The sequence below is a fragment of the Mauremys reevesii genome, linkage group 20 (genome assembly GCF_016161935.1).
Source record: "Mauremys reevesii isolate NIE-2019 linkage group 20, ASM1616193v1, whole genome shotgun sequence".
Lineage (NCBI taxonomy): Eukaryota > Metazoa > Chordata > Testudines > Geoemydidae > Mauremys > Mauremys reevesii.
Window position 1 is genome coordinate 6,922,767 of NC_052642.1, and position 27,769 is coordinate 6,950,535.

A 27,769-nucleotide genomic window follows, 5' to 3' on the forward strand; every position below is an offset into this window, starting at 1 on the left:
TTTCACCAACTTGTGGTTGAATTTCATAATATTTTTGTGGAACAAATAAAACTCCTACTCCACATGCTGTAATTGTCTCTTCATTTGAATAAGTAACAGATAAAGCGGGTGTACAAACAAAATACTTCTTGGCTCACCCCAAGTGACATGTCCCTCTGACCATTAGAAGTTTCTGAAGCAGATAAAACAGGCTACTCCCTGACCTGAAGCTTTATTTCTGTGCCAAGTACTGCCACGTGTTTTACCCTCATTCTTCTCAATTCTGAAACTGCTCCTTGAATAGGGAACTGGGGTGGGTAGGTTAAACTACTGCAAATGACACCGTAATTTTTGGGTCATTCCAGGTGACACGTTCCTGTGACTGTTAGACCACTCTCAAGTAGCTGGGACATACCACTTCCTAGCCTGCTGAATGTCTGGAGGCAACACAATCCCCCTTATCACCAACCAGAACATTGCCCATCCCTCCTTCACCCAGACAGGTGTAGACAGATTGTCTCTGGGAATGCATGAACACTCATGCCCCAGAGACATGTTTCCACAAGAGCAATTCCCTCCCTGCTGCAATTGGGTTGCACCTGAAGGATGGATTAAAAGTAAAGCAGCACTGGCATTTTGTAAAGCAGTAAAATTTGGAAGGTGGGGGGCTACAGACGTTTATAGCGCTCCTTAAAAGCTGGTTATATATGGGTGAGATGGGGAAATTAATGATGTCAAAAGTTTTAAACTCCTAAATCAGGCTGAAGCTTTCATCTGTAAATCATCAAGAAAGCAGTAGAATTTACTTTCTCTGGCCCTGATCAAGTCCCTGAAGTCAACAGGAGCAGTGAGTATACTCAGCCATTCTCAATATCAGACCCTATATAGTAGGGCTATAGTGTAATACTTTGAAAGTTACAGTATAAAACCAGCATTTTGTGCAAGACCTCTTTTTACTAACTACATAAAAACTAGCATGCATCTCTTATGGTCAGAGGATATACGATATCTTGGACCCTGTATCAAAATGTAAAGAAAGTGAAGGGACTGGGTACATTTATGGTCACAACTAATGAGACACTAAAAGACCAATGAGGAAGTAGCATATTGATATCTAATAAAACTTAAAAAGCTTTGTGCCAGAAACATAGCTATTGACAGATCACAAGGAGCTCTCTATAAATAACAAATAAAACCAAAATGGAAACGTGGGGTGAATTTGCAAAGTGGTATTATGAAGCACTCCAGAGTCTGCATATAACTAGGATGGTCCTCCAACACTTATGGAAAATGTGTGACTTTCCAAAAAGTGAAGGAAAATAAAGGGAACAGTGACACCGTGTGTTTTCAGGGCTCTGGACTTTGTAATTCACAACCCTGAAAGGTCACAGAACAGGGAAGTTTTTTTACTTGCTTCCCATTTTTGAGCAGCCACCTTTTTCAGTTAAACGAGGAAGCATGCCACACATAAGATATACTCATTTGTTTGCCCACACAATCATCATGTAGGAATGGGTTAAGCAGCTGGAATCTGTCTTCAGAAGTGTTCGAAAAGTACCAAATAAATGCTAATAAAAAAGATTATGTATTAAATGCATGGCTAGGTAGAGAAAAGTATATTGCAGCATGTGACATTTTAATATAGTACCTGACAAAGGGCTTTGCTTTATGATTAGGAATATGCAAACCTGCATATCACACAAGACAGGTTCCTATAGAAAATAGATTAACTGTTTGTTTATGATGATCCATGGATTTATTCAGATTATCTTTTTCTGTTATTCAAGTCGAGCAGTAGCTATGCCCCAAAGACCACGGGCAGGTACTGGGTGCTTTCTATATTTTCAAGGGCAAAATTTCCTTACAAAGGTATAATATATACTATAGTTTAGCTACTTTAGACTCAAACACACTAGGACTCTTATCCTCCAATGTGTGGCTAAAATGACAGCATGAAGAAAAAAAATCAAGCTCAGCTGACTATGCTGTTAAGATTCCACTATCCCCTCTGGAATCCATGCACAGGTGGTCTGTCTTGGACTCCAGAGCTAAGAGATGGTACCAAGGGCTGTAGGTCTGCCCTATTAGGATCTTTAGACAGTTGTTTTGTGCAGGAGATACTCGTGCCGTGGAGCTATGTCCCCTGTTAGAGGATGTTGAGGTGACTGACCTCACAGGGGATGGTGTTCTGGCAGGATGTACCTCAGAGTGTGAGGAGGAAGCACATTTCTTCTCATCAGAACAAGAAAGAGACAACTTTCTCTTAGAGGGATGTGGGGAATGAGCATCGGCAGATGACCTGGCAGAGCATGAGGGCCTCATAGCGGGAGAGTCCGGGTCCAATACCAGATGCAGAGACATTTTAACCAAATGTCCCAGTCTTTTCTGGCCCTGGCCATCAAGTCGTGGCAGCGGGAACATTTTTGTGGTATGTGTCTGTCTCCCAGACAGCAAATACAGGTGCAGGTGGCCATCCATTACCAAGAAGGTGGCTCTGCAAGAGCCTCTTAAACTTGGGAGATCTGGTCATAAGAGTGAGGGACAATGCTTCCCGGTCAGGAATGGCAGGAAGCGGGGAAATGAAAACCTAGGCTACGGAATAACTGTAAAGGTAAAGCTAAAACAAAAAAGAGCAAGGACTTCTGGTTTGTTTTTTGATAGAGGAAAGGAGCAGCAGAAGAAGAAAGGTACTAACTACACTACAACTAACAGGTATGGCATTACTGAGGGAACAGGAGATGTGGGCTCTGCTGCAGATTCCATCCTAGACCAAAGGTGGGAGAGAAGGAATTGCGGGGAGGGGCAGTCAGACCACACAGCGCTATATATATTATAGGTCCTGCTCACAACACGAAGGGGGAGGTATGCATGTGCAGTTCAGCGGGCTCTGCTGATGAAGATCTCAGATCCCAGGTGCAGGAGGTACTGCCGCACCTACAGTGGTGCACCCATAGCGACATCACTCGAAGAAGAAGAAAAGGGGAGTTCTGTCTCTGAAACACACTCCTCTCTTCTTCCCCATGGAAGCCCTCTGCAGGAACTCTGTGGGGCTTAGTCTTTAGGAAATCGAGTGAACCAGGTGGGGGAGTCGGCTGGGCAACTCGGGGGTATCCTTTCCCCCAGACCCACTGGGCAAACTTGTACCAGTTAATAGACTGTATTAAATTGTTCTGCTTCTCTTGTATAGGACCTTCCATCTGAAGACCTCTATACAATGTCAGGATAAAGAAAATGAACTAGGATAACAACCAGGGGTGTGCTTGAATGTCTGATTTTTTTTCTAAACTGCTAAAAACACACTGCCTTTTACATTATACCAGAAAATAGAACTGATTATTTTCAAAGGAAATATTTAAGAAACTCTTGCAAGAGTTAGCTCAGGTCTACACTATCAAAACAGTACATACATTAAACTAGCTACAAGAATTTAACAGAGTCCAAACAGCTTGACTTCAATAGTAACTTTCAAATATTACATTCTCTTTATTTAGATTTATCAAAAATGCACACACTGTAGATGTTTAAAAGTTCTGAAAACTTTTGTCCCATTATGTTATCTCCCTCCTTCCCATTCCCCCATTTCAAGACTCCAGCCAGGAGCAGACTTTTTGGCATTATGCACATCACTTCATCTCTGTAGACCTCAATTTCCCCATTCAAAAGCAGAGGCTAATGACAACATTTATACTAGGCTCTCAGAGTGCTATATAAAGGTGGGTTCGCATTCAGTAGTAATACTGCAATCCAAAGAAGAACTCCATTACAGGTGAGGCAGCAAATAGCCTTGTAATGTTTTTATTGGCCTAACTGGAAGCGGTAAGTTTAGAACAAACATCTTGAAAAAAGGCCAATTTGTACTTTCAGCCCAATTTCACAGAACCAGGAGGTTTGAATCAACTGCAAAATGTCTGACCAGAACCTCTAAAATATTTTCACCCATCACTAGTGTTTGGTGCATTAAGCAAAATATTATCAACTAGGTCTTGTAAACCTTTGTAAGTTTTGCATGAAGCATGGTTTAAACCTTTCATAAATCTCTTTCTTTCAAATTCCAAAAACCATTTAGAGTCCAGTGAGATTTAGTGCAGTGGAGTTCTTTTTTCTTTAAATTCTTCCCTTCAAGACTGTATGGTCTTACCTACGCTAGCCTTTTCCTCTCTTGTATTTCCTCCCATTATGATCACTGTTCAGGTTGCACCAGTGATGGCAACTGTAGGAAATTTTACAGCAAAAAGGCTAGAGCATACACCGCTTATGAAACTCCTTATCTTTCATTTTTAGGGAAATCATTTTAACTAGGGTAATAGTTCCAGAGACAGGCATTAGAAGTTAATGACTCAGCAGGAGGACAGGATGTAGGAAACTTTAAGAGCTTAAAAGCACAGCAAAGAGAAACTATTTCATGTCACATACAACACAGCCATACTAATCACAGTGTTTCATGTTCAATGAGGAGAAGCAACATTTAAGAACATCTATCAAAATAATTATGTAATGCTGGAGCAAGACCTCTGTTTTTTAATTCAGTCTGGCTTCCAGCACCAACAAACTGGAACATGACAAACATTTGAGAAATGAAATATCGGTACAAACCTAGTACTTAAAGGAGAAAAAATCCTTTTTTTAAAAGTGTGTAAAACTAACTACTTAGGCCCAATTCGGTTTTCACTGTAAATTAGGAACCCCTCTGCCAAAGTCAACAAAGCTAATCTGGATTCAAACCAGCATAAATGAGAGAATTTTGCCCCTATTATATAATATTTGAACCCCAGTCCATTAACACCACATTGGGGAAGTATAATTCCCAAGGACGGAAAGTGGAAAGCTGCTTTCTGTCTAAGAGCCCAGTCTTGCAACCTTTACTTATATGTAAAGTCACTACTGCTTTATCCTCCTTCCGATTTATTCTTAAAACTCCCATCTGCCACGATGCCTGCATAACACTGCCAGTTTGTGATTGCTAGGCAAATGGGTGAGCTACAGTACACACAGCTAGTGAACATAGAAAATGTACTTGTACTAATAATACTTTACCCCTATATACTTACTTACTGGCTTCATCCACTTGTTGTATGTTGTCATTAACTTACATTTTAAGCTTGTTAAGGCAGAGACATTTGCACAGTGCCTACCAAAATGGGCCTCCTAAGTGTTATTGATAAATAATTATTATTGAAATAAATGTTTTTTATTGCGAGTCAGATTTACTCATGCGAGTAAAGTTTTCAGATTCAGGCCTTTAAACACTGGAAAGCTATCATTCAGAAATCTTAAATCAGAGTCTACTGGATCAGAGTGTCCTTTCATCAGCTGTGCTCTGTACATTAAAAAGTAATTCAAGATTAAAAAAAGTAATCTGAATCTACTCTGTAGGGTAATTTGTAACATGGTGCTGATATAGTCTTAATGCTGATATACCTATTCACCCACCTGCAGCATCCTCAGGTGTAATTATAATAAAATAATTCAAACCTATAAAATGAAGATTGTTCTACTTTCTTAGGAGATGAAAAGGGAGGATTATTGCTACACATCATAAAATCATTAGGATTGGAAGAGACCTCAGGAGGTATCTAGTCCAATCCCCTGCTCAAAGTAGGACCAACACCAATTAAATCATCCCAGCCAGGGCTTTGTCAAGCCAGGCCTTAAAAACCTCTAAGGATGGAGATTCCACCACCTCCCTAGGTAACCCATTCCAGTGCTTCACCACTAGGGTGACCAGATGAAAGGGAGAAAATATTGGGACACACTGGAGGGGGGTGGGGGAGAGAGGGGGTGTCCGCCAGCAGAGCAAAAAAAAAGAAAAAAAAGGCAAGTGCTGCTGGCGGAACGAAATATCAGGACAAATTGTGTCCGACCAAAGATCGGTCGGGATGCAGGACAAACACCTAAATATCGGGACATCTGGTCACCCTATTTACAACCCTCCTAGTGAAACAGTGTTTCCTAATATCCAACCTAGACCTCCCCCACTGCAACTTGAGACCATTACTCCTTGTTTTGTCATCTGGTACCACTGAGAATAGCTGAGCTCCATCCTCTTTGGAACCCCCCTTCAGGTAGTTGAAGGCTGCTTTTAATCCTCCCTCACTCTTCTCTTCTGCAGATTAAACAAACCCAGTTCCCTCAGCCTCCCCTCATAAGTCATGTGCCCCAGCCCCCTGATAATTTTTGTTGCCCTCTGCTGGACTCTCTCCAATTTGTCCACATCCCTTTCTGTAGTGGGGGGCCCAAAACTGGATGCAAAACTCCACATATAGCTTCACCAGTGCTGAATAGAGGGGAATAATCACTTCCCTCATCTGCCCGCAATGTTCCTACTAATGCAGCCCAATATGCTGTTAGCCTTCTTGGCAACAAGGGCACACTGCTGAATCATATCTAGCTTCTCATCCACTGTAATCCCCAGGTCCTTTTCTGCAGAACTGCTGCTTAGCCAGTCGGTCCCCAGCCTGTAGCGGTGCATGGGATTCTTCCTTCCTAAGTGCAGGACTCTGCACTTGGCCTTGTTTCTTTTGGCCCAATCCTCCAATTTGTCTAGGTCACTCTGGACCCTATCCCTACCCTCCAATATATCTACCTCTCCCCCCAATTTAGTGTCATCCACGAACTTGCTGAGGGTGCAATCTATCCCATCATCCAGATAATTAATAAAGATGTTGAACAAAACCAGCCCCAGGACCGACCCCTGGGGCACTCCGCTTGATACCGGCTGCCAACTAGACATCGAGCTATTGATCACTATCCATTAAGTCCGACAACTAGCCAGCTTTCTATTGTAGGAACAGGTACAGTATCTAAAATCCTCATAAGACTATTTAGAATTTACCAGGAGTGTGGTATTTCAGTGATACTTTCTTTCATCAAAGGCACCTCAACCCACATGTTAACAGTAAAGTAGCACACACAGTAGGCTTGTTACAATTGAAGGTCCTTTCCCAGTTACAATTCGTGTACGTTGTGGGGGAATTGGTAAGAACAAAGAGGAGGCTCTGGAGTTCACTTAAAACTGAATTCCAGCACTTTGGCTGACAGAGCATTAACAAGTCGGTTAGGAATCTGAAACACTTGTTGGAGTGTGCAGCACCAAAACAGAAGCGAAAGAGGATATGAGTAGAATGTGTGTTCTGGAGAAAACACAAGGAAAAACATGTAGAGCATTTATTTTCCTACATAGACAAACAGTCTGTTTTCACTAGGAAAAAAGCTTTTCTTTAATTTGACAGGAACTCAAGATCCAAGTTTGCTTTTTCTGTTCCAGCTTTGATAGAATCTCCAGATCAAACTCATTAGTGTTGGTTAAATCCAGGTTTGCTGATAGAAACGTGTGAGACCGCAAACAAAATCAGTATTAGGCTTCAAGAGAGGATGTGCCTCTTTAATTGAAAAAGGCAGAGCAATCATTCATTTATTTAACCCAGACATGATTATAATCTGAAAACCTTGAAATCCTCTTACACAACTGTTTTGGCAAGACTCTCTGTGTTCCAACAAATATTAAACTGTGCTTGCCATTTGTCTAAGGAATCTTGCATTAATAAACATGAAGAAGAACACTTTTACCTCCCACACTCAATGACAGAAGAAAACAAAGACCAGCTGTATTCATCAATGGATCCTTGTTCTGTGCATAAAGGCTAATTACATTTTACTTCAAGCCTACACATGGAAAACTTTACTGCTGCCATCTTGTCAAATTCAGCTTCTGATATTCCAGCTGACACACTGCAATGACTGCACATCATAAACTTATTTTTGTCATTAACACCTTCAGTGCCCTAGACATGAGATATTTGTCCAATAAAAGAAGGCAGGAGAAGGGTGCTCAGATGACAAGTCTCCCAGAAGAAGAATATTAAGTGGTCTACCTGCTCATTAGTGAGAATGGGAAATCTTTATGCAACACGTGACAAAAGGATTTAATACTATTAAAGGTTTTAATTTCAGAAACTGATCTCATTCTAAGCTGCACTGCTAGCAAATGGTCAAGAACATGGTTTCGGTTGTGCTTTGCTTTGCACATACCACATTGTACTAGAAAATTTAGAAAACCACCAAAAGATAAACAAGCAATTTTTACACTTTAAGTTTCAGATTCATAATGATTCTAAACAGTTGCTGTGGAAAAATCCAAGCCTGCTAAGATACCTAATGCCTTAACTTATCCTGCTGTGCTTTTCTTTTTTTTATAATATTCAGATACTTTTGACATTTCAAACAATTACCACCAATCTCTGCATTCCACAATTGAAAGTCATACAACCAGTATTAACGTAAAAAAAAAACCCAAAAAAATAAGTTGACTTCCTTGTCTGTAAGCATTCCAATTCATCTGCATCAAATCACAGAGGACCAGAACCACTTTTTTTTTTAAAAAATACATGTTGAAGATAACAATCACATATATATTTAAATAAAAAATTTACAATCTGTCAAGGCTATTAGCAGCTCAGATTATTTAGACCAAAAGAATTTTAAAAAAATGTATTCCCCCTTTCACCCTTTTTGCTGTATGTTTACTTTTCACATTTCTCTCAACTTGGACAATGAAAATACACTATTGGTTTAACTTTCATTTATAGTCAGTTCCCCTTTCATGTTTTCATGCAAGCTGCAAAATTTGGGTTGCAAATACTGAAGGAGATTGTTTTTTATTTCCTGTGTAAATAGTTTTGTAAAACAATCATAAGAACATTTCTGTTGATGTCAGATTAAACTAAGGTTTTAGAAAAGCAAACTTATATAGAGGACAAAAGGGATGCCAGCCTATATTCTTGACTCAGGCCACAAAATCATTGCGTTACAGAACACAATGAAAATGTTATCTGATGTGCTACTTGTTGGTTCTACTTAATTGTAGGTATAGCTAGCAAGGATCATAGGCGAGACCAACTCCAAATATTCTGTATATAACTATCTCAGAAGGAAAAAAATACACCAGATAGTCTATCAAATAGTTTAGAGTAAAATTATTCCCACCTTAAAATAATTACAGTGGAAGGAAATCCCACTTTTTGAAAAGAAGAAATCCACCATTCTGCCAGTGAAATATTTATATAAAAAACAAGAGTTTACACATGTTTATGTGTCCTCATCCATGACTGAGGCTTGTGAATCCACTGTAATAGAAATTTTTAATAACAGAGCTAGTGTCATCAATGATACCAACCCATGGAAAAGGATAAGCAAAATCTATGTTAATTTCTAGCTCCATTAGAAACACAGTTCCAACTGATACACACTGATAAAAGAATGCAATCAGTAAGAAAACAAAATACATCCAAATTCTGAGTAAGGTGTTTCAAACAAGAGAATTTTAAAAATGCATTTAAAATTTAATTAATAGAGTCCATGTAAGAAGGGGATAAAAATTGTTTCTATAGTAAACACTGAACCTTAACAATTAAGGGCCCAGTCACAAGTTTCAAGCACTGTAGCTTGAATCTCAGAACTTGCAAAATTAGTCCCTAAAGAACTAAACTTTGATGCAGATTTGGACACAACTGAAGAATGGTTGCCAGCAGGCCTCTACTACAGACTACTACTACTAGTAGTACTACTACTACAGACAGATCTCTACCTACCAACATCTTATAGGCAAAAACATGACCACCACATTCCTCTTATTACTAAGGACTAGAGATTATTGCAACATGCTATGGCCCAGCATAAGGGGTAATGTTTTGTTTCCCTGGAGACGCACAGGACGGGAGATTGTGACTTGGAGAGTCAATCTTCTTCCTGGTCTCCCTACTGCTCCACGGAGGGCATAAATTGTCCGAAGTCCTTATGCAACACAGTATATGTTCCTGTAGCACGCTGGTTCGTTAGTTGGGACAGAACCAAGGCTCCACCCACTCTCTGCCCTGTTGCACCGCCTCCTACCTTGCCCACCCAAGACAGGAGAGGAACTATGGACTCTGTGGAAGACACACTAGTGTAATCAGTCTCAGTACAGGATATTCAATTATGCCTATGTTTTCCTACTTATTTCTCCTTCAAAACCACCTCCATCTCATCCTTCTTTCCAGTTATAACATGCAAAATTAGGAAGGTCGGATACTAAAGGAAGATACGTAAGAAGAATATAGTGAAATCTTACTTTGCAGTAGTTTCTTCATCATATTTTGTTTTAAGGTCAAATAATTCTGTCCGAGTTTTTTCCAAGGCTAGAAGGCATAAAACATTGAAACATTACTGGTACTGTAACAGACCAGTACTTTGTGCAATGTAAAAAGGCTATGCAATTTTTTATCCCACTATAAACTGTTTCCTGTCCAAAAAATCATCTTGCATTAAGTATTCTACCTGACCAAACAAATAATGACTTAGATGATGAAAAGGTTTTAAGAGTTATTTTTTCTGTATTTTTTAATGTTTCTTTTGAATTGTAAAAGTTTCCAGTTACCATTCTGCTTAATGTAGCTAGACATTATTCATTTCACATTGCTCCTTCAACTAAAATATTTATTCCAATCAGTCCATCAAGTCAAATTTAAATGTCTTGTGTTCACAAGGAAAAAGGAACCCAATGGGCCCTACCTTAGATGGATTGGCAAACATAACTGTGCAAGGATGAATAGCAAAGTAAATAGCAGGTTGCTTGATGTGAAGCAGAAATAAGGTTCACACTGAATTCTGACCATTATATATAGCACAGATTAGGGCTGTGAGAGACCAGAGCACAATACAATGTGGAAAGGCAAACATGGATATAGTCAGCAGCTCTTTGGCCTGTTTTAGTTGCAGGAACATTCCAATGACGTATCTCCTATACTATATAGGTTTTACCCACTACAGCCACCAATAGTTGGCTATAGCACACGTGTGCATTTATTTGATAGATACAGAGTTTAAGGCCTGAAGGGACTATTAGATCATGTAGACTGATCTGGCCCAGGCCATTAAATTTCACCCAGTTACCGCTGGATTAGACCCCAATAATTTGGATTAGACAACAGCATTTCAGTCTTCAGGAGACTAAACTGCAGTGTACCACAGGCAGAGAACAGGAGAGAGATCAAAATGCCACCAATGCCTGAGGCCCCCGGGATAAGAAGCCCAACAGAAGCTTTGATTTGCAGGACAATTTTTAAGCATTGCTGGATCTTCCCCTGAGTCCTAACATAGACTTGCAAGATCTGGTTCAAGCTCAGTCCTGATTTCCTTTTGTTGTATTTATCCTACCACCAGCCTGGCCATTGGTATAGATCATAACAGCAATGCCAACCTGTTTGTAAAGCTTGAACTTTGTGTTCGGCCTCCTCCAGCTTTGAGGCTGTCGACATCTGTGTTTCTTGCAACTTTCTGAAAAAGAAAAAAAGGAGAGATGAAAATGGAGCTGGTGATCTTGTTTACCAATTGTATTTTGCAATTTTGAGAGAGACAGAGATTAACCAGCTCAACTGTAATCAGGCAAATAACACCACCATGTATACTACAAGATACCACAATGGGAACCATAAGCCATTTCTCATGGAATGCTGTGCATATTTTGTAATCCTGGTTATTAACATGTTAACAGTGTAGCTATTTCAAAATTTCAGCTGTTAACATAATAAAAGAGTTGACTGCTATCTACGTGATATCTTTAGTGGAAGGTTTTCCGTAGCATAATTTGTTTTGGAAATGTCACACACATTAAGAAAATTGTCACCATGCACCCACTGTTGTACAAAGTTAGCACAAGAAGAATGATACATTTCCATTTTTCAGTCATAATGAAGGAATTTGTTGCTATAAATGATATCCTCAATAGATCTGACAGCTGTTTCATCATAACTGCAATGGATTCTAGATGCAACAACAGTATTAACCACCCCCTAAAAAAACTATACACATTTCAAAACAAATATTACATTGTTATTTCCTATATAACAGGATCAGACCTTTCAATATGCTCACATTTCTTATGTCCATAAGCAATGTTCCCTTATTTGTGTCAGTTACAGCACACACTTTCATGTCACTTGGCCATCCAGTCACCACACTCTTTGCTAAAGGCCAGACTTATAAAGCCTATACTAGGCATAGAGTTGCTGTGACATCCTTCTGGAGACTTTTAGCTATTCTGCAGATTTTAAATAGTAATGATAGTGCATAAAGCGCCCAACATCCTAAATGTCTCCCTGGGGAACATATTTTTAAAAAAATCCTATTCAGACAAAATCAACCAAAACTTTCTGTCACAAATCTTGAGTATTACTTTGTATGTTTACGTATTCTCTGATACAGTAATTTTGAACCAGACAATACATTTTATTTTCTATCAAACTTGTTAACAAGTATCTATGGCAAGAAACTCAGGTCAAAGTTTTTTTTTCTCCACATTAAACTATATAATTTTAGGTTGTGTTTTGTAGTCAAAAATCACCTCTTTAACACACACCCTTTTCTGTAATTTACCTTCCACTAAACTGTCATTACTTTAATTTTATTTTTTTATATATATGTATGTAAACTGGATTTGTTAGAAACAAGAAACTTTGGTCCTATTATACAACAAAAAGTAACTATCAAATATTGATTTTAAAAAGTATCTCTCAGTTCACATGTAGCTTCATCCCACTCATACCTTAATCTAAATGATCAATCCAACCACCCACACAAGCAGCCTATGAAAATGGTATGCCTTGAAGTATGTACTGAAGATTCGCAGATCCAGCCACTGTTGGACTAAGGGAGGGGTACCTAAGTTGAGGGCTCATCACTGAAAAACAACCTGTTAACACCCTCCCTTCTATAATGTACACTCTAACTTCCCTGACAGCTGATCTAAATTATAGAAAAGGTTTTTAGCTAGATTTTGCTAGCTTTTGAAAAATTAGAAATGCTTCCAAGTTTGCTTTAAAAAAAATCAATTAAGTGAGAAATTAATTACATATTATTTTGACATATAGGAGCATGCAAACTCTTTTCAAAATTAAGTTCTGAGTGAGAGCCACAGAGCTTTGGCTCACTGCCAGATTCCTGTTACCATGCAAGTAGGTATCCATATTGCTGGGTACAATATTTCCTCTTGAAATGCTCTGTGTTGAACTGATGTACAATGGTACTGTGACACACAAGACTGTCTGACACACTGTCAGCTAATGGAGAAAGATTAGAGTCACAAAGGACAATCCAACTAATGAAGAATAAAAGTAGGTTTGCACTCTTCTGAAAGTAACATCCCAAAAACATCAGTGCAGTGAAGTAACAATCTGTCCTTGTTTCACTTATTCACTTGCACAATTGTCTTTCTGTGTAAAGTTGAGTATCAAATGATTCTGTGTCAAACAAATCACTAGAATGATTCAATGTATGAGCTGTCTGAATGAACTGAAGGAAGGGCCCTAGTTGGGAAGATAAAGCAGAAAAATATGATTTCCTTCCCTCCATACAACACCTACACGCACAAACACTCACCTCTCCTTCTCTGCAAAGTCATTTTGTAATTTTTGTTCTTTTTCAAGAGCTATATTCTCTGCTTGGTTCTTCAGGGTCTGTTCATATTCTCTGATTTTCTCTTTAAGCGCTTTTATTGTAACCTCTACAGAAAAACAATAGGCAAAGAATGAGTTTACATAGCTCCATGTGGCTACAAGAATACAAGGCTTTCTTTACCCTGTAGGCTCAGTGTGTTTTAAACTTTAGCTCTTCAACTCTGACACAAAATCAATGGATACGAGTCCCTTCAGAGACCTTTTACTCCCTAAATGTTAAATTGAACTTTAAACGTTTAGGTTGAGAAGGATCAATGGATTTTGCTGGGAAGCAGAGCTACGGTTTCTATAACATGACTCAAAAAATCAATTGTAAAATATAATATCACCTTATTAACTAGTCTCAAATTAGCTCTCTGCTGAGTGGAGATAAATAAAGTCCCACTGTGGGTTTATGTCTGAATTTACACAAATAGTTCATTCATATTATTGTGCTCATGTAAAAAGAAGCAGTTTTAATATGGCTCTTGTACAGATTCGATCTTTCAGTAATTGAACACACACCAGCTTCAAAACTGATGAAAAATATGGCAATTAGGATTTAACTGCTGTGTTAACACATAGATCAGATTTAATAGAGAAACTGGAATCCTTCATATTTTTGTAATATTGGCAGAATTCTTTATGCCTTAAGGCTTACAATAGGAAAGCAAGACACGGACCAAGACAAGTATGCTTTGCAACAAAAAGAGGGTCTGGAAAGAAATCATATTTAGAGAAGACCCATAAGCTGGCAATAGTTTGATGCTGCCAGGGAGAGATGTAGCACTCCAAGAAGTTACATTATTTGGAATATTGGTGAAAGGAGAAAAATATTACCAGGTGCAAAAAACTGTCCATAAACAAGTTGGAAAGACAAATGCCTACAGGTTGAAATTGATCTAACTTACACCATGTAAAATTAGGTCAATGGAATTTTGTTATTATAAAACCAGAACAAGTGAAATTAGAATCTTGGAGTAGGGAACACAGAGGGAAAAGTCAGAGCTATTTTGACCAGCTAATAGGGAAGAATTGAAATGGTAACAAATGCACATAACCAACCACTTGCTTTTGACTAAATATGACAGTACTTTTAGACATTTTAAAAAAATCAACTGAGGCTCATTAAATCATATCATGGCATGGTGCCCCTTCCTGCCATATCAATCAATCGTATTCTTGAAAATCCAAGGGAAAATTCTTCCTTCAGACCTGCAAAGCAGATCTGAACACTGATATTTTCTTGGATGTGCAGAGTTGGTATTTGCCACTTGGACTGCAGAGAATTTTGCTCTAAATATTTTCATCACTAAAATGTAAGAAAACAAAATGAACTAAGTAATATATAGAACTCAATTCAGCACTGGAATGAATAAGTGCAATTCCACTAAGGACCATGAGAGATGTTCCTGCTTGCACCCTGAGACTTTAAAAGAAAAAAAGTACTAAAATGCCTGACTCATTCAAAGCTACATAGATGTGAAAAAGTACCAGTAAAGGGTCATGATTTAGGCCCAAACCCTGTTCACACCTATGCTCACTTGAGTTGTCCCAGTGAAGTCAATGGAATTACCCCACTCCAGGAAGTAAGCACCTTCTTTATAATCTGTGCTGGTTAAACTCAATAAGCAATTACAGAAATACCACGTGTGGGGGATGGCACTTACAGGAACAAGAGAGTTTTGTGAGGGAGTTCTTCAGGTTAAGGAGGAGAGGTTACATTATCCTTGGGTGAGTTTCTCAGTTTGTTTGTTTTTGTCTGCTTGATTCCTTGCCATGTGCTTGGTAGATTGACGAATATATTGTGGTCTGTTTTGGGGGCTGTGTGCTGAGCCAAGCAGCCTATTAATGAGCCTTTAGCCTGCTATCTTTTGAACCCTAACCCCTTTAGAATCCCTTGACAAGGGGACAGGGCTAACTCAGAGAGAACAGGAGTTTGAAAAGCCAGCTCCTAAGTGATCAGATAGTGAACAGAAGCAGCAAACGGGAGTTTTGCAAGGGAGAACGACAGGAAGATTCATCCAGAAAACACACTCTAAACTTAGACCAATAGCTTCCCCCCACTCCAAACTAAACAAAACCAAAACACACAAACAAACAAAAAAACCTGCAAGAGTAAAAATAATGCAGGTAGAAATCCAGGAGCAGATTAGGGGCTATCTAGTTTATTACACTGAATGTGGCATGTTCAGTTATCTGCCTTGTAGGCAGGTGGCATGTGTGCGCATGCAGCGCAAGCAGCTCTTGACCTCCAACAGACACAGTACAGGCTCTGGAGGCCAGAGTGGCTGAACTGGAAGAGCTAAGGGAAAAAGAGGAACATAGACAAGACTTTCAGGCACACAACAGAGTGGTCCCAGCCCTAATCTGACAGCCTCTGTACTGTTAAGGAGGATGAAAATCTCAGGTAAGGAGCGCCTAAGGCTGGAGCAGAAGGAAACAATCCTATTGTTGGGACCCTCCTTCCAGTTTATGTAATGGTATCCTCTCACACTGAGGATAACCCTCTAGGGCAGGGAGCAATTATTAGAAGGGGCAGGGATTTGATTATCAGAAGAGAAGAATACTCACCTTGTACAATAACTGAGGTTCTTCGAGATAGTTGTCTCTGTGCGTGCTCCACTTTACGTGTCTTGACACACTGCGCTTGTAGTTGGAGATTTGTGATAGCAGTGCCTAGTTGGGCCGTGCACGCAACATTGCCATCTTGCACCATTCTGAGCCGTAACATAGTGGTGTGCAACCAACCATTCTTCAGTTCCTTCTCTACCTCAGAGAACTGATTTTAAACTTCAAAGTAGGGGGGGATAAAGGAGGAGGGTAGTGGAGCACCCACAGGGAAAACCATCTTGAAGAACATCAGTTGCTGCACAAGGTGAGTAACCTTCTATTCTTCGAGGAATGTCCCTGTGGGTGCTCCACTTTAGGGGACTGTTAAGCAGTGCCCCTCAGTGGAAGGGAGGGGCTTCGGAGTTGCTGTAGCAATGGTGGATAGCACCATGAGTCCAAAGCGAGCATCCAGTGCAGATTGTTGTTCAATGGCATAGTTTTTTGTGAATGTAGGGGCTGATGCCCAAGTTGCTGCTTTACAAATGTGAATGATACGTACATTATTGAGGAAGGCTACTGATTTTGAAAGTACTCTAGTCGAATGCGTACGGATGCCCGCTGGGACTGGTAGATGAAAGTTTTCATAACAGACCGATTCTTCCTGATATCCATCTTGATAGTTTCTCCATTTGATTGTTCCATTATTGAGACAAATAGTCTTGAAGATTTTCTGAATGGCTTTGTTGTGTCAATGTAGAAAGCAAGAGCTCTGCAAAAGTCTAGTGTGTGGAATGATTCTTCCCTTTCATCTGCATGCGGTTTTGGAAAAAATACAAGTAAGTAGATAAGTTGATTAAGGTGAAATGGGGGGGGAGGGTGACTTCGGGTAAGAATGTGGGATGTGGTCATAAGGTGACCTTGTTCTTAAAAAAAATTGTGTGTATGGGGGGTGTGCCATTAACACCCCTGGTTCTCCCACATAATGGCGATAATGAAAGCCACCTTCATTGATAAATGTAGCAACAAATACGTTACCAGGGGTTCAAATGCTTAACCCATGAGTGTGCATATAAGATGAGGTTGAGGTCATGCATTGGCGGGGGGGAGGGGTGTCTGTCACTGTGGGGTAGGTATTCTCAAGGCCCTTAAGAAAGCATTTAGTCATCAAGTGGGCAAATATAGAGCTCCTCTCTACTTTGTTGTGTAAAGAGGTGATAACTGCTAAGTGTTCCTTGATGGAGCTTGTGGAAAGCCCCGATTTTTTAAGTTCGAGTACGTAGTCCAAGACCCTCGGTAGAGGGGAAGATGTTGGTAGGATGTTTTTATCCTGGCACCATTTCCACTTGTGGACATAAGTCCTTCTTGTAGTGGGATTGCGACTGTTGAGCAATACCCTTCTCAGCCATGAAGTAACCAAGCCTTGAGGTGGAGAACTGCAAGGTTGGGATGGCAGATGTGACCTGTGTCCTGAGTTAGAAGGTGAGGTACTAAGGGAGGGCTGAAGGTGGGCATGTCGCCATTTGTAGAAGGTACCAGAACCATTTTTGTGAGGGCCATGTAGGCACTATTTGGGTTGTCTTGGATTTCTCTCTCTTGATCTTGTGTATGACCCAATTTAAGAGTGGGGTGAGTGGGAATGCATACATCAGTGGTGCATCCCATTTGATAAGGAGAGTGCCCCTCAGAGAGCGGGTTCCCAGTCCCACATTGCAGCAATATTGTGGGCATTTGGGGTTCAGCGCTATTGCAAATAGTCTATGGTAGGGATTCACCATAGGTTGAATATCGTATGTAGAATTCCAGGATCCATTTCCCATTTGGGAGTCTGTGCAAAGTCTTTGCTTAGAATGTCCACTGTTGTATTTTGGTACCCTGGAAGGTAAGATGCTGATATGTGAATGTTATTGTTGATGCACCAATTCCAGCGCTGTATTTCCTCTGTGCATAGGGATTGTGATCATGCACCCCCTTGGCAGTTTATATAGAACATGCATGCTACATTGTCTGTAAGTATCCTGATGTTTTTGTTTTTGATAAAAGATAGACAGTGGTTGCATGCATTGCGAACTGCCCTGAGTTCCAACAGGTTTATATGTGGTATGGACTCTCGAGGGCTGATGGTTCCATCACAGTATTGTTTAGTAAATGTGCTCCTCATCCTATCAGAGAGGCATCCGTGGTGACTGTCATCATTGGAGTTCTTGGTAGGAATGGGACTCCTGGGCAGACATTTGTTGGTTGTGTCCACCAGTCGAGTGTCCCCTTTACCTTACCTGGCATCATGAGAGGTCTGTTTAGGCTGTGCCTGCGTGGGATGTACACTGTTCAATGCCAGGATTGTAGGCATCTCATGTGAAGCCTGGCGTGCTCAACAACAAATGTTGTTGCTGCCATGTGTCCCAGTTGATGGAGACATGTTCTGGCAGATATTTGTGGACTGTCCTTTACTGCTGAAATTAAGTTGATGAGTGCGGTAAAGTGTTGTTGAGGTAGTGTTGCTGTTACGCAGTCGAGATGAGCTCCAAAAAATTCCAGTTTCTGGAGAGGAGTCAATGTGGACTTTTGTCTGTTTATCTGCAGACCTAAGTTTGTAAAGAGGGTTATCGTGCTCTGAGTGACGCCTAATGCTTCGAGCTGGGGTGGTGCTCTGATGAGACAGTCATCCAGATATGGAAATATTATGACTCTGTGACTGCAGAGTGTGCTGCCACTACTGCTAGTACTTTTGAGATCACCCTTGGGGTGGCTGAGAGACTGAAAGGTAATACCTTGTACTGGAAGTGTTGCTTCCCTAGGGTGAACCTCAGGAATTTCCTGTGTGTGTGATGGATAGTAGTGTGAAAATACGCATCCTGGGTGTCGAGGCTGAGAGCCAGTCCCCTTTCTCTAATGCTGGAATTATAGTTGTTAATGTCACCATTTTGAAATGTTGAGTTCTTACAAATGTGTTTAGTTTTCTTAAGTCCAAAATGGGTTGCCACCCTCTGGTTTCTGTGTTAGAAAATAATGTGAAAAGAACCCTTTCACCTTGTGTTGTGCTGGTACTAGTTTTACTGGTCCTAGTTGCATGAGGTGGTTTATTTCTTATTGCAACAGGTACTCATGAGAGGGGTCCCTGAAGAGGGATGGGGAAGGGGAGCAGGTGAGTGGGAAGGAGATAAAGGGGATGGAATAACCATTTTGATTTATTTCCAGAACCAATTTGTCTATGGTGATGGTCTTCTAGACCTGGTAGAATGGTAGCAGTTGATCTCCAAATGGTTCTGTTTCCAGCACTGAAGAGAGTGTTGGTCTCAAGTCCTCAACCACACCTTCAAAACTGTTGTCTCAAGCTGGATATTTGGGACGTCAAGGGTTGATTTTGCATCTGCCAATGCCTGGAATGTTTATGTTTGCGGCATTGGTCATATTGTCCGTACAGTTGTGTATAGGAGGATGAACGGAATCTCTGTAATACCTGCCTTCCTTCTTTTCATTTGCAAGTGCAAAAATACCCAGTGATTTTAGGGTGGCCCTGGAGACCTTGAGGGAGTCTTGTCCGCAAATATTTTCGAGCCTTCAAAGGACTGGTCTTCCACTGTTGACTGGACTTCCCTGGGGAACCCGGAGATGCACGGTGCATGACCACCAATGTTGCAATGGCTCTTCCGGCCGGGTCTGTTGAGTCAAGTGAAGCTGTAGCACCGTGCTGGTAATGAGGTGGCATTCGGCAATGTTGGCTTTACACTTTTTTTTTTTTTGGTCATCTGGCAATTATAGTAATTTTCTGGTAATATTTCTGGTAATATGGTAATTTTATAGTAATAATTATGGTAATTTTCACTCCATGCATTTGAAGAAGTGGGTTTTTTACCCACGAAGGCTTATGCCCAAATAAACCTGTTAGTCTTTAAGGTGCCATCGGACTCCTTGTTGTTTTTGTGGATACAGACTAACACGGCTACCCCTCTGATACTAATGACCTCTAATCTATCTAACAAGAAAGAGAGGGTGCCGCTGATAGCTCAAACTCAATCTAAAGGTGGTAGAGAAGGAACTGAGGGATGGTTGGCTGCACACCGCTATGTAACCACTCGGAATGGTGCAAGAAAGCAACGGTGTGTGCGCGGCCCAACCGTTCACTGCTACCACAAATCTCCGATTACAAGCGCTGGGCATTAAGACACCTAAAGTGGAGCACCCACAGAGACACTCCTCAAAGAAGAAATATAGATAGCTGGGTTTGTGATAACCAAGAGATCCTCATACTAAATTGCCTGTTGGGTGCGAAGGTTGCAGAGCTCATGAGACATCTAGACAGATGTATGTGCAGTGCTAAGTAGCAGCTAGTGGTCATGGTCCATGTAGGTAAGGAAAGGCAGGCAAGAGGTCCCAGAAGCCAAATTTAGGCTGCTAGGTAAGAGATTAAAGTCCAGGACCTCTGAAATGCTTTCAGCTCCATGTACAGGGCCAGAAAAAGAGGCAGCACTGCAAGGTCTCAATGCATGGATGAGATGACTGTGTAGGGAGGAGGGTTGTAGGATTATTACAAGCTGGGTAACCTTTTGGGAAAGGAGGAACCTATATAGGAAGGACAGGCTCTACCTAAACCAAAATGGAACCATACTGCTGGAAGTTCCTTCACTGGAGATTTTCAAAAGGAGACTGGATAGCCATCTGTCTTGGATAGTTTAGACAACAAATCCTGCATCTTGGCAGAGAGTTAGACTGCATAACCCTTGCAGTCCCTTCTAACCCTAAGGTTCTATGATTCTATGTAAAATTAAAAAGTTGTAGAGAATTTTTAAAACTAAGGGCTGGGGGAAAGCTGACAGATGCAGAGACTCCCTTGTGGATGAATTTATTAATAGGGAACTCTATATCCTAGTAAACAGGATATAAAAGAAGTTGGTAAAGTACAGGTAGGAGCTAGTGAGGAACAGTCGAACACAAAAGAGTCCCATTTAAATACAACACCTATAGGCAAGCAACTGAATATTGACAAAATGTACAAGTGCTCTTATAGAAATGCTAGATGTCAAAATTCTAAGATGGGTGAACCAGAGTGCCTGGTATTAATCAAGGATAATGATCTAATAGGTGTCATGGAAACTTGATGGCATGAGGATAATCAATGGGACACGGTACTGTAACTGGATGGTACCAAATATATAGGAATGACAGAGTAGGTTGTGCTAGTGGGAGAGTGGCATTATATGTGAAAGAAAGCATAAAGTCAAATAAAAGTAACACCTTAAATGAATCAAACTGTACCATAAAATCTTTATTGATAGAAATTCCATGCTTGAACAATACGAGTATAGCAGTAGGAATATACTACCAATCACTTGACCAGAATGGTGATAGCAACTGTGAAATGCTCAGGGAGATTAGAGAGATTGAAAAAGCAGACGCAGCAATAATAACGGAGGATTTCAAGTATCCTCAAACTGACTGGGTATGTGCCACCTCAGGAAGGGATGCAGAGAGAAAATTCTAGACACCACAGATGCTGCTGGTGGAACTCACAAAGGGAGAGGCAATTCCTGATTTAGTCCTAAATGGATCACAGGATCCAGTCCAAGAGGTAAATAGAGATGACCGGCTCTGTAACAGCAACCACAATATAATTAAATGTAACACCCTTGTAAGGGGCAAAATGACAAAAAAGACACCCATCACAGCAGCATTTCACTTCAAAAAGGGGGAGTACATAAAAATGAGGTAGCTAGTTGAACAGAAATTAAGAAATAGTCACAAGGTGAAATGCCTGCCGACTGCATGGAGACTGAAAACAGCAAAATAGAGGCTCAAACTAAATGCACATCTCAAACCAAATTTAAAAAAAAAAAAAAAAAAAAAAGGGACCAAAAATATGCCACAGTGGCTAACCAGAGTAAAAGAGGCAGTTAGCGGCAAAAAGACATCCTTTAAAAATTGGAAGTCTAATCCTAGTGAGGAATATAGAAAGAAGCAATCAAGTGTAAAAGTACAGGAAGGCAGGCTGAGAAAGAATCTGAAGACCAACTAAGCTAAGGACACATAAAATCATGAATGGTATGGAAAAAGCAAATAGGGAAGTGTTATTTACCCCTTCACATAACACAAGAACTAGAGGTCACTAGATGAAATTAATAGGCAGCTGGTTTAAAACAAAGAAAAGGCAGTACTATTTCATACAATGCACAGTTAACCTGTGGAACTCATTGCCATGGGATATTGTGAAGGCCAAAAGTATAAATGTCTTCAAAAACAGATCCATCAATGGTTATTATAGCAAAGAAGGTCAGGGATGCAATCCCATGCTCCAGGTATCCCTAGACCTCCAACTGACAGAAACCTTCAGACACAGATCATGGTCCGAGACAGGATACTAGGCTAGATGGACCATTGGTCTGACCCAGTATGGCCATTCCTATGTTTTTAAACTTCATTTAAGACCATGTACAACCCATCTATGGAAAGAAATCAAACCACCCTCAACTACTAACAGGACTCTGCAGGTCATTCTTAACACCTTCAGACCATTTCTATTTAAAGTATGGCATAGAACTGCAATTCCAGAGTGAAACACTGATCAAAGATGATTTGGTATATGAATGAAATAAATACATATAGCATAAAAAAGCCAGTCATAATAAATGCAAATTTTGTAGTTAAAGGGCCCAGTCCTGCAAGGTGCTGACTTCCCTCAGCTCTCATTGGTTTCAAGATCACAAGCTCTTCATGATATGTTCTTCTACATGTTTGCATGACATTTAGCCATAATGGGCCTTGGTCCTACTGAAGTATTTAAGTGCTGCTCCTGTCAAAATAAATAATTAAATAAAAAGCAAACAACCGGAGTTGAAGGTCCTTTACACTTTCCAAGATCAGACCACAAGCTCCTACACAAAGGTGGTCAAAGTGCATGATCAACAGAGTGTCACAAAGTGAACTGTGGTCATGTCTTTACTTTTATCAAATTAGCACAACTGCCAAGGGTAGAGCTCCCAGTATGCAACGTTACATCTGTTGCAGTCCAGTCTGAAGACCTGCATGCTGAGGGACCTGCAATCTCAACGGGCCACCCCCTTCATATTAAAGAGAGAGGTGGCTGTAATATGCGCCTTTTGCTGCAATTTAGATGCAGCAAACTATGACCCAGTAAACTGTCCATTAGACTTCTAGCTGGGCAATGTCTATTCTCCTATGTGGTAGAACAGGGGTCGGAAACCTTTCAGAAGTGGTGTGCCGAGTCTTCATTTATTCACTGTAATTTAAGGTTTCACGTGCCAGTAATACATTTTAACATTTTTAGAAGGTATCTTTCTATAAGTCTATAATATATAACTAAACTATTGTTGTATGTAAAATAAATAAGGTTTTTAAAATGTTTAAGAAGCTTCATTTAAAATTAAATTAAATGCAGAGCCCCCCGGACCGGTGGCCAGGACCTGGGCAGTGTGAGTGCCACTGAAAATCAGCTCGAGTGCCGCCTTCGGCACGCGTGCCATAGGTTGCCTACCCCTGTGATAGAACAATTTGCTGCTAGTGTAACTCAGAATTGGATATTTACAAGGAAACCACAAGTTGTGTGTAAAGGGAAATAGGTTTAGAGTGAGCATATTTTGTTTCCTGGTGCAGGAAGCATGTTTTTTCTGAAAGGCAAGAAAGCTTGGGTATTTTCAGAGACAGCAGGTTTTTGCACCTTAGATAATGGTCTTTTCATGTACCTTGGTCACCTTAAAAACCTTGCCAACTGCCTTAAAAACTGAAACATTACCTCTGTATTTGCACTATTACCTGGGCATTCCCTATAGTAATTATACAGAATGCTGCAAGTACTGAGGTAACTTTATTCATTTATCTGAGGAAAAATTGAGCAGAGAAGATATACTTTTTAAAACAACAAAATAAAGTTATTAACAAATAGTGGATTAAAAAAATACTTGTTTGGCCTTAGACCAGTCTTACTATAATCTCAGTATTTAATGACTGCTATGTGCCTATGAAGGCAACAACAGAATGCTTAAAAGAAGAATGCCCAGCTATTACATGATACTGTAGGAAAAGTTCTAAAGGAAATCCTATTGGTCCTGTCAAAGTAAAATAGTCATATGCAGACATGCAAATTTCAAAGTGGCTATAAGCATGCAATAGTCTTTCTTTATTAAATACCAATATATCTGCACACACTAATTTTATGAAATACAATTAGGGCTAATCCTAACATTCTTCAAACTGTTAGAATTACAATCTGAGAGAAAGAGTGCATTTTTTTCCACCTACCTTGATTTTTCACTTCAGCAAATTCCTTGTTGTATTCCTCTAGAGTTTCCCTAAGTTTCTGGTTCTCTGTTTCAATATCATGCATTCGCTGGACTTTCAACTGAAGCTGCTGTCCTAGATCCAGAGCTGGAACTGGATCTAAATAATAAAAAGACAACAGCAACACCGCTACAGCTTTAGTAGCTCAGAATCTTGAAATTCTTTGTGGAGGAATTCTCCTTCTTTCTTAGTTAAAAGGACATTCTAATGGTCATATGCAGTAGTGTTGTAGTAAGGCCTAAGTCTGATTTACTTTCCTCTACTTCCTCATGTGTTTTTTGAAAATTATATACAATTCTTTATATTTAAGCTCTCCATTATTTTCTAAATGATGAATAGTATCTTTTTAAAGTGATAGAAAGTATTTTGATAATATCTTTAAAATGACACAGATTAACGAGGCATGAAAGTCTCGAGATCCAATCTTTTTTCATGAAAGAGACATTAATGTACAAGATGTTTTGTTATTCCTTTGTTGAGTAAAAGGAACAAAAAATATATTAAATACTGATTAATGGAGTCCTTTATATACCTCTCCTTTCAAAGAACCATCCTTTTGAATAAGTTTGTACCTTACCATAAGGCCCTCAGCCACAAAGCACAAACAAGTACAGCTGTGGGGATCCGTGAAAGATCTGTTATTTGATATCAGAAACTCTTGTGTGAATATGATTACAAACCTTTGGCTGATTTCCTATCAGTGACATTTACTAGTAAACAACTGATGCGAATGCTAATAAATATTAATTCTGCTAATCTGAGATTTTATGGTATTTATTCTCTATTTTTCTTACACAAATTAAATAAAAATTTGAAACACTTTATATGTTCTCTTACTGTCAATTCTATCATTTTCTATTCTGCTAAAAACACAGTTACAATACACCTGCCATGTATGGATAGAGAATTTATTCTGGGATCTCAGCTTCCCAGTCAGTGTAGGAAAATGTTGGAGTCCAATGGGCTTATAAAAAATTATTGAATGCATTTCTGTTATGGGCGCCAGCATCACTTGTGAAATGGCTGCAAAGATTTAGTCTCCTGTTGAGGAATGCTAAACACTAAACTCAGTGGATCAACAACAGTATATATTAGGGAGTTCACTTAATTTTCAAACACCGTAGTCATTAATTTTTCAGACCACCCTCAGTCTCTGGAAACATAATAAGTCTATTGTACCTCTGTTAACACATTAAGCATGAGCTTGTGCGTTTTTCAATATGCCAGCGTTGTTTCACAGTTTATAAAAGAACAGTGCTGGGTTATGTTGAACTCGGAGACATCATAAGTAGAAGTATACTGCATTTTGTTATATAGTTCTTCAACAGCTTATGACATTACCTTCTTCATAATATAAAATCTAGGCTGCTTGTCATCTGTTCTCTGTACATACATACATAGTTTATGACTACATAGATTTTTCATTTATGTTTTTAGGCCAAATACTTTTCATTATTATTATCTCTATTAAAATATTTATTATAAATCAAATTTAAAATGTTATTGTGGCAGGTGCAGGGGGCCTGGGTAAGGAATTATACATAAAGTTGAAGTTATAGCAGCACTGAGAAGTCTCTACAATATTTATACACAGTCCAATTAGGGTGCAGGCTGTCACAACATGAGCCTTCTCCAATGCAGCCAAAACAACCATTACCTAGAATGACCATTTTGTCACATTTCTTCAGTCCAGTGTTTCTACAGCAGAGCCTGTCCAGCATTTTGGACTACTGATCATAAAGAAAGACTGGATGGTGTCAGCCTATTTGATTTAGGGCTATAATACAAACTTAAAAATATATCAAATGAGGACCTAAAACTTTATCCATATTTCTATAAAATATTAACAACATTTATGCTAGCAGGCTTAAAATACCATAGCCAATACAAACTGTATTTATAAAAACCAGTGTTTGTACATTGCCTTCTATCCCCACGATTTTTAAAAACTTTTTTTTTTTTTTTTAGTACATTCATTTAAAAAAGCCAGGATACTAAGAAGACTAACAGATTTATTTGGGCATAACCTTTCGTTTTCACTCCATGCATCTGAAGTAGTCGGTTTTTTACCCACGAAAGCTTATGCCCAAATAAATCTGTTAGTCTTTAAGGTGCCACCGGACTCTTCGTTGTTTTTGTGGATACAGACTAACACGGCTACCCCTCTAATACTTGGCACCATACAAGACACTGTGTCTGCTCCGAATAAACAGTGCTTTTCTAGACTGAAATTAGGAAGGAATTCAAAGACATATAAAAATAACATGTGCATTATAAAGTGAATAATGACTAAACCTTTACTCAAATTTTCAATCCCTGTAAAGTATTATACTGTAAATAAAAATTCATGCAAACTCATAATTATTCATCAGGACATGTATATTTAATTTAGTTCTATTAAAGGTTAATGCTAAAGTAGCAAACAGTCACAGAATCACCAAAATGTAAAAACAGTTTCCCATGCATTAAATTTCAAACTTTACTATAGCTTAGTTGGCCACCTAAAAGCTTGCAGCTTTTGAATATTGTTTTGGGATTTGTAAAAGGTATTGCCGAAGTACCTCTTAGGCTTAATTTATAAACAAAACTAATCACTGCATGACAACATATTGACTATGACTTGTTTTGACTAGAGAGTCAAACAATTAATTTATGTATGTCAAACCCCAAAGTGCATTTTAAACTTTAGAAATCACAGCTTTTTGGTCTTCTTAATTATCTCCAACACCATTTAAACTTCACACAAGTATTACTGTGTTCAATGTAAGCACCGCAATCCGAAGTCTGTGATGTGCTATTTTCCTTCTTGATTGGTGTGGGGTTTTTGGGGGAAAAAAATACACAACCAGAACTTTCACATATAAAAGCCTGTCTTTTTATGTTATGCAGATTTCATATAGTTTAACAGGAGATCATTGACATTTGAAGGAACTGAAATGGAACGGTGATAGTGTACAGAAAGCAGCAAAGACAAGCTTCCAAATAATGGAGTGCTTTTTCTCTAAACCCCAGTACAGCAAAACCTTGCTAACTGACACTAGTAACTGGAAAACTCGCTGTAAATGACAGTTTTGCAAGCTAGAGAATAAGACCCAAATCAAGAGTCTGGTGCCCTGACTGGACACAGGGCTGACAAGAAGGCAGGGGAAAGAGAGGAAACGCTTAAATCACTAGTATACAAAAATGCCTACAAATCATTACCACCTGGCATTAGTTAGGTGAGAGGTGAGTTGAGATACCTGCTTTTATGCTAAACCTTTCATTTTATTATGACCTCACCTTCCAACTCCCCATGTCCATTTTTTCTGTCTAATCCACCTGTTGCATCCTAACACCAAGACAGAAACTCATCTTTATTTCTATTTGTGTCGTGCGTAGCACAATGGGGCCCTGATCCTTGACTGAGCATCAGACATAGTACCATCATGGAAATACTAAAGAATAGTCAAAACTATTCTTCTATGCCACTCAAGCCCTGAGGA

At 39.5% G+C, this 27,769-nt stretch overlaps 1 protein-coding gene across 36 annotated transcripts in view; it reads right to left on the reverse strand.

The window, feature by feature from the left end:
* The window catches only part of CUX1 (cut like homeobox 1), a 399,391-nt gene that overhangs the window by 172,592 nt on the left and 199,030 nt on the right, over positions 1-27,769 (reverse strand). For all 36 annotated transcript variants that reach the window (XM_039508427.1, XM_039508428.1, XM_039508426.1 and 33 more), the window contains 4 exons: positions 24,249-24,386; positions 13,390-13,513; positions 11,213-11,289; positions 10,085-10,151 (listed from right to left, as the gene is read on the reverse strand). In XM_039508427.1, the coding sequence (XP_039364361.1) occupies positions 10,085-10,151; positions 11,213-11,289; positions 13,390-13,513; positions 24,249-24,386 (406 nt within the window). The remainder of the gene's footprint in view (positions 1-10,084; positions 10,152-11,212; positions 11,290-13,389; positions 13,514-24,248; positions 24,387-27,769) is intronic.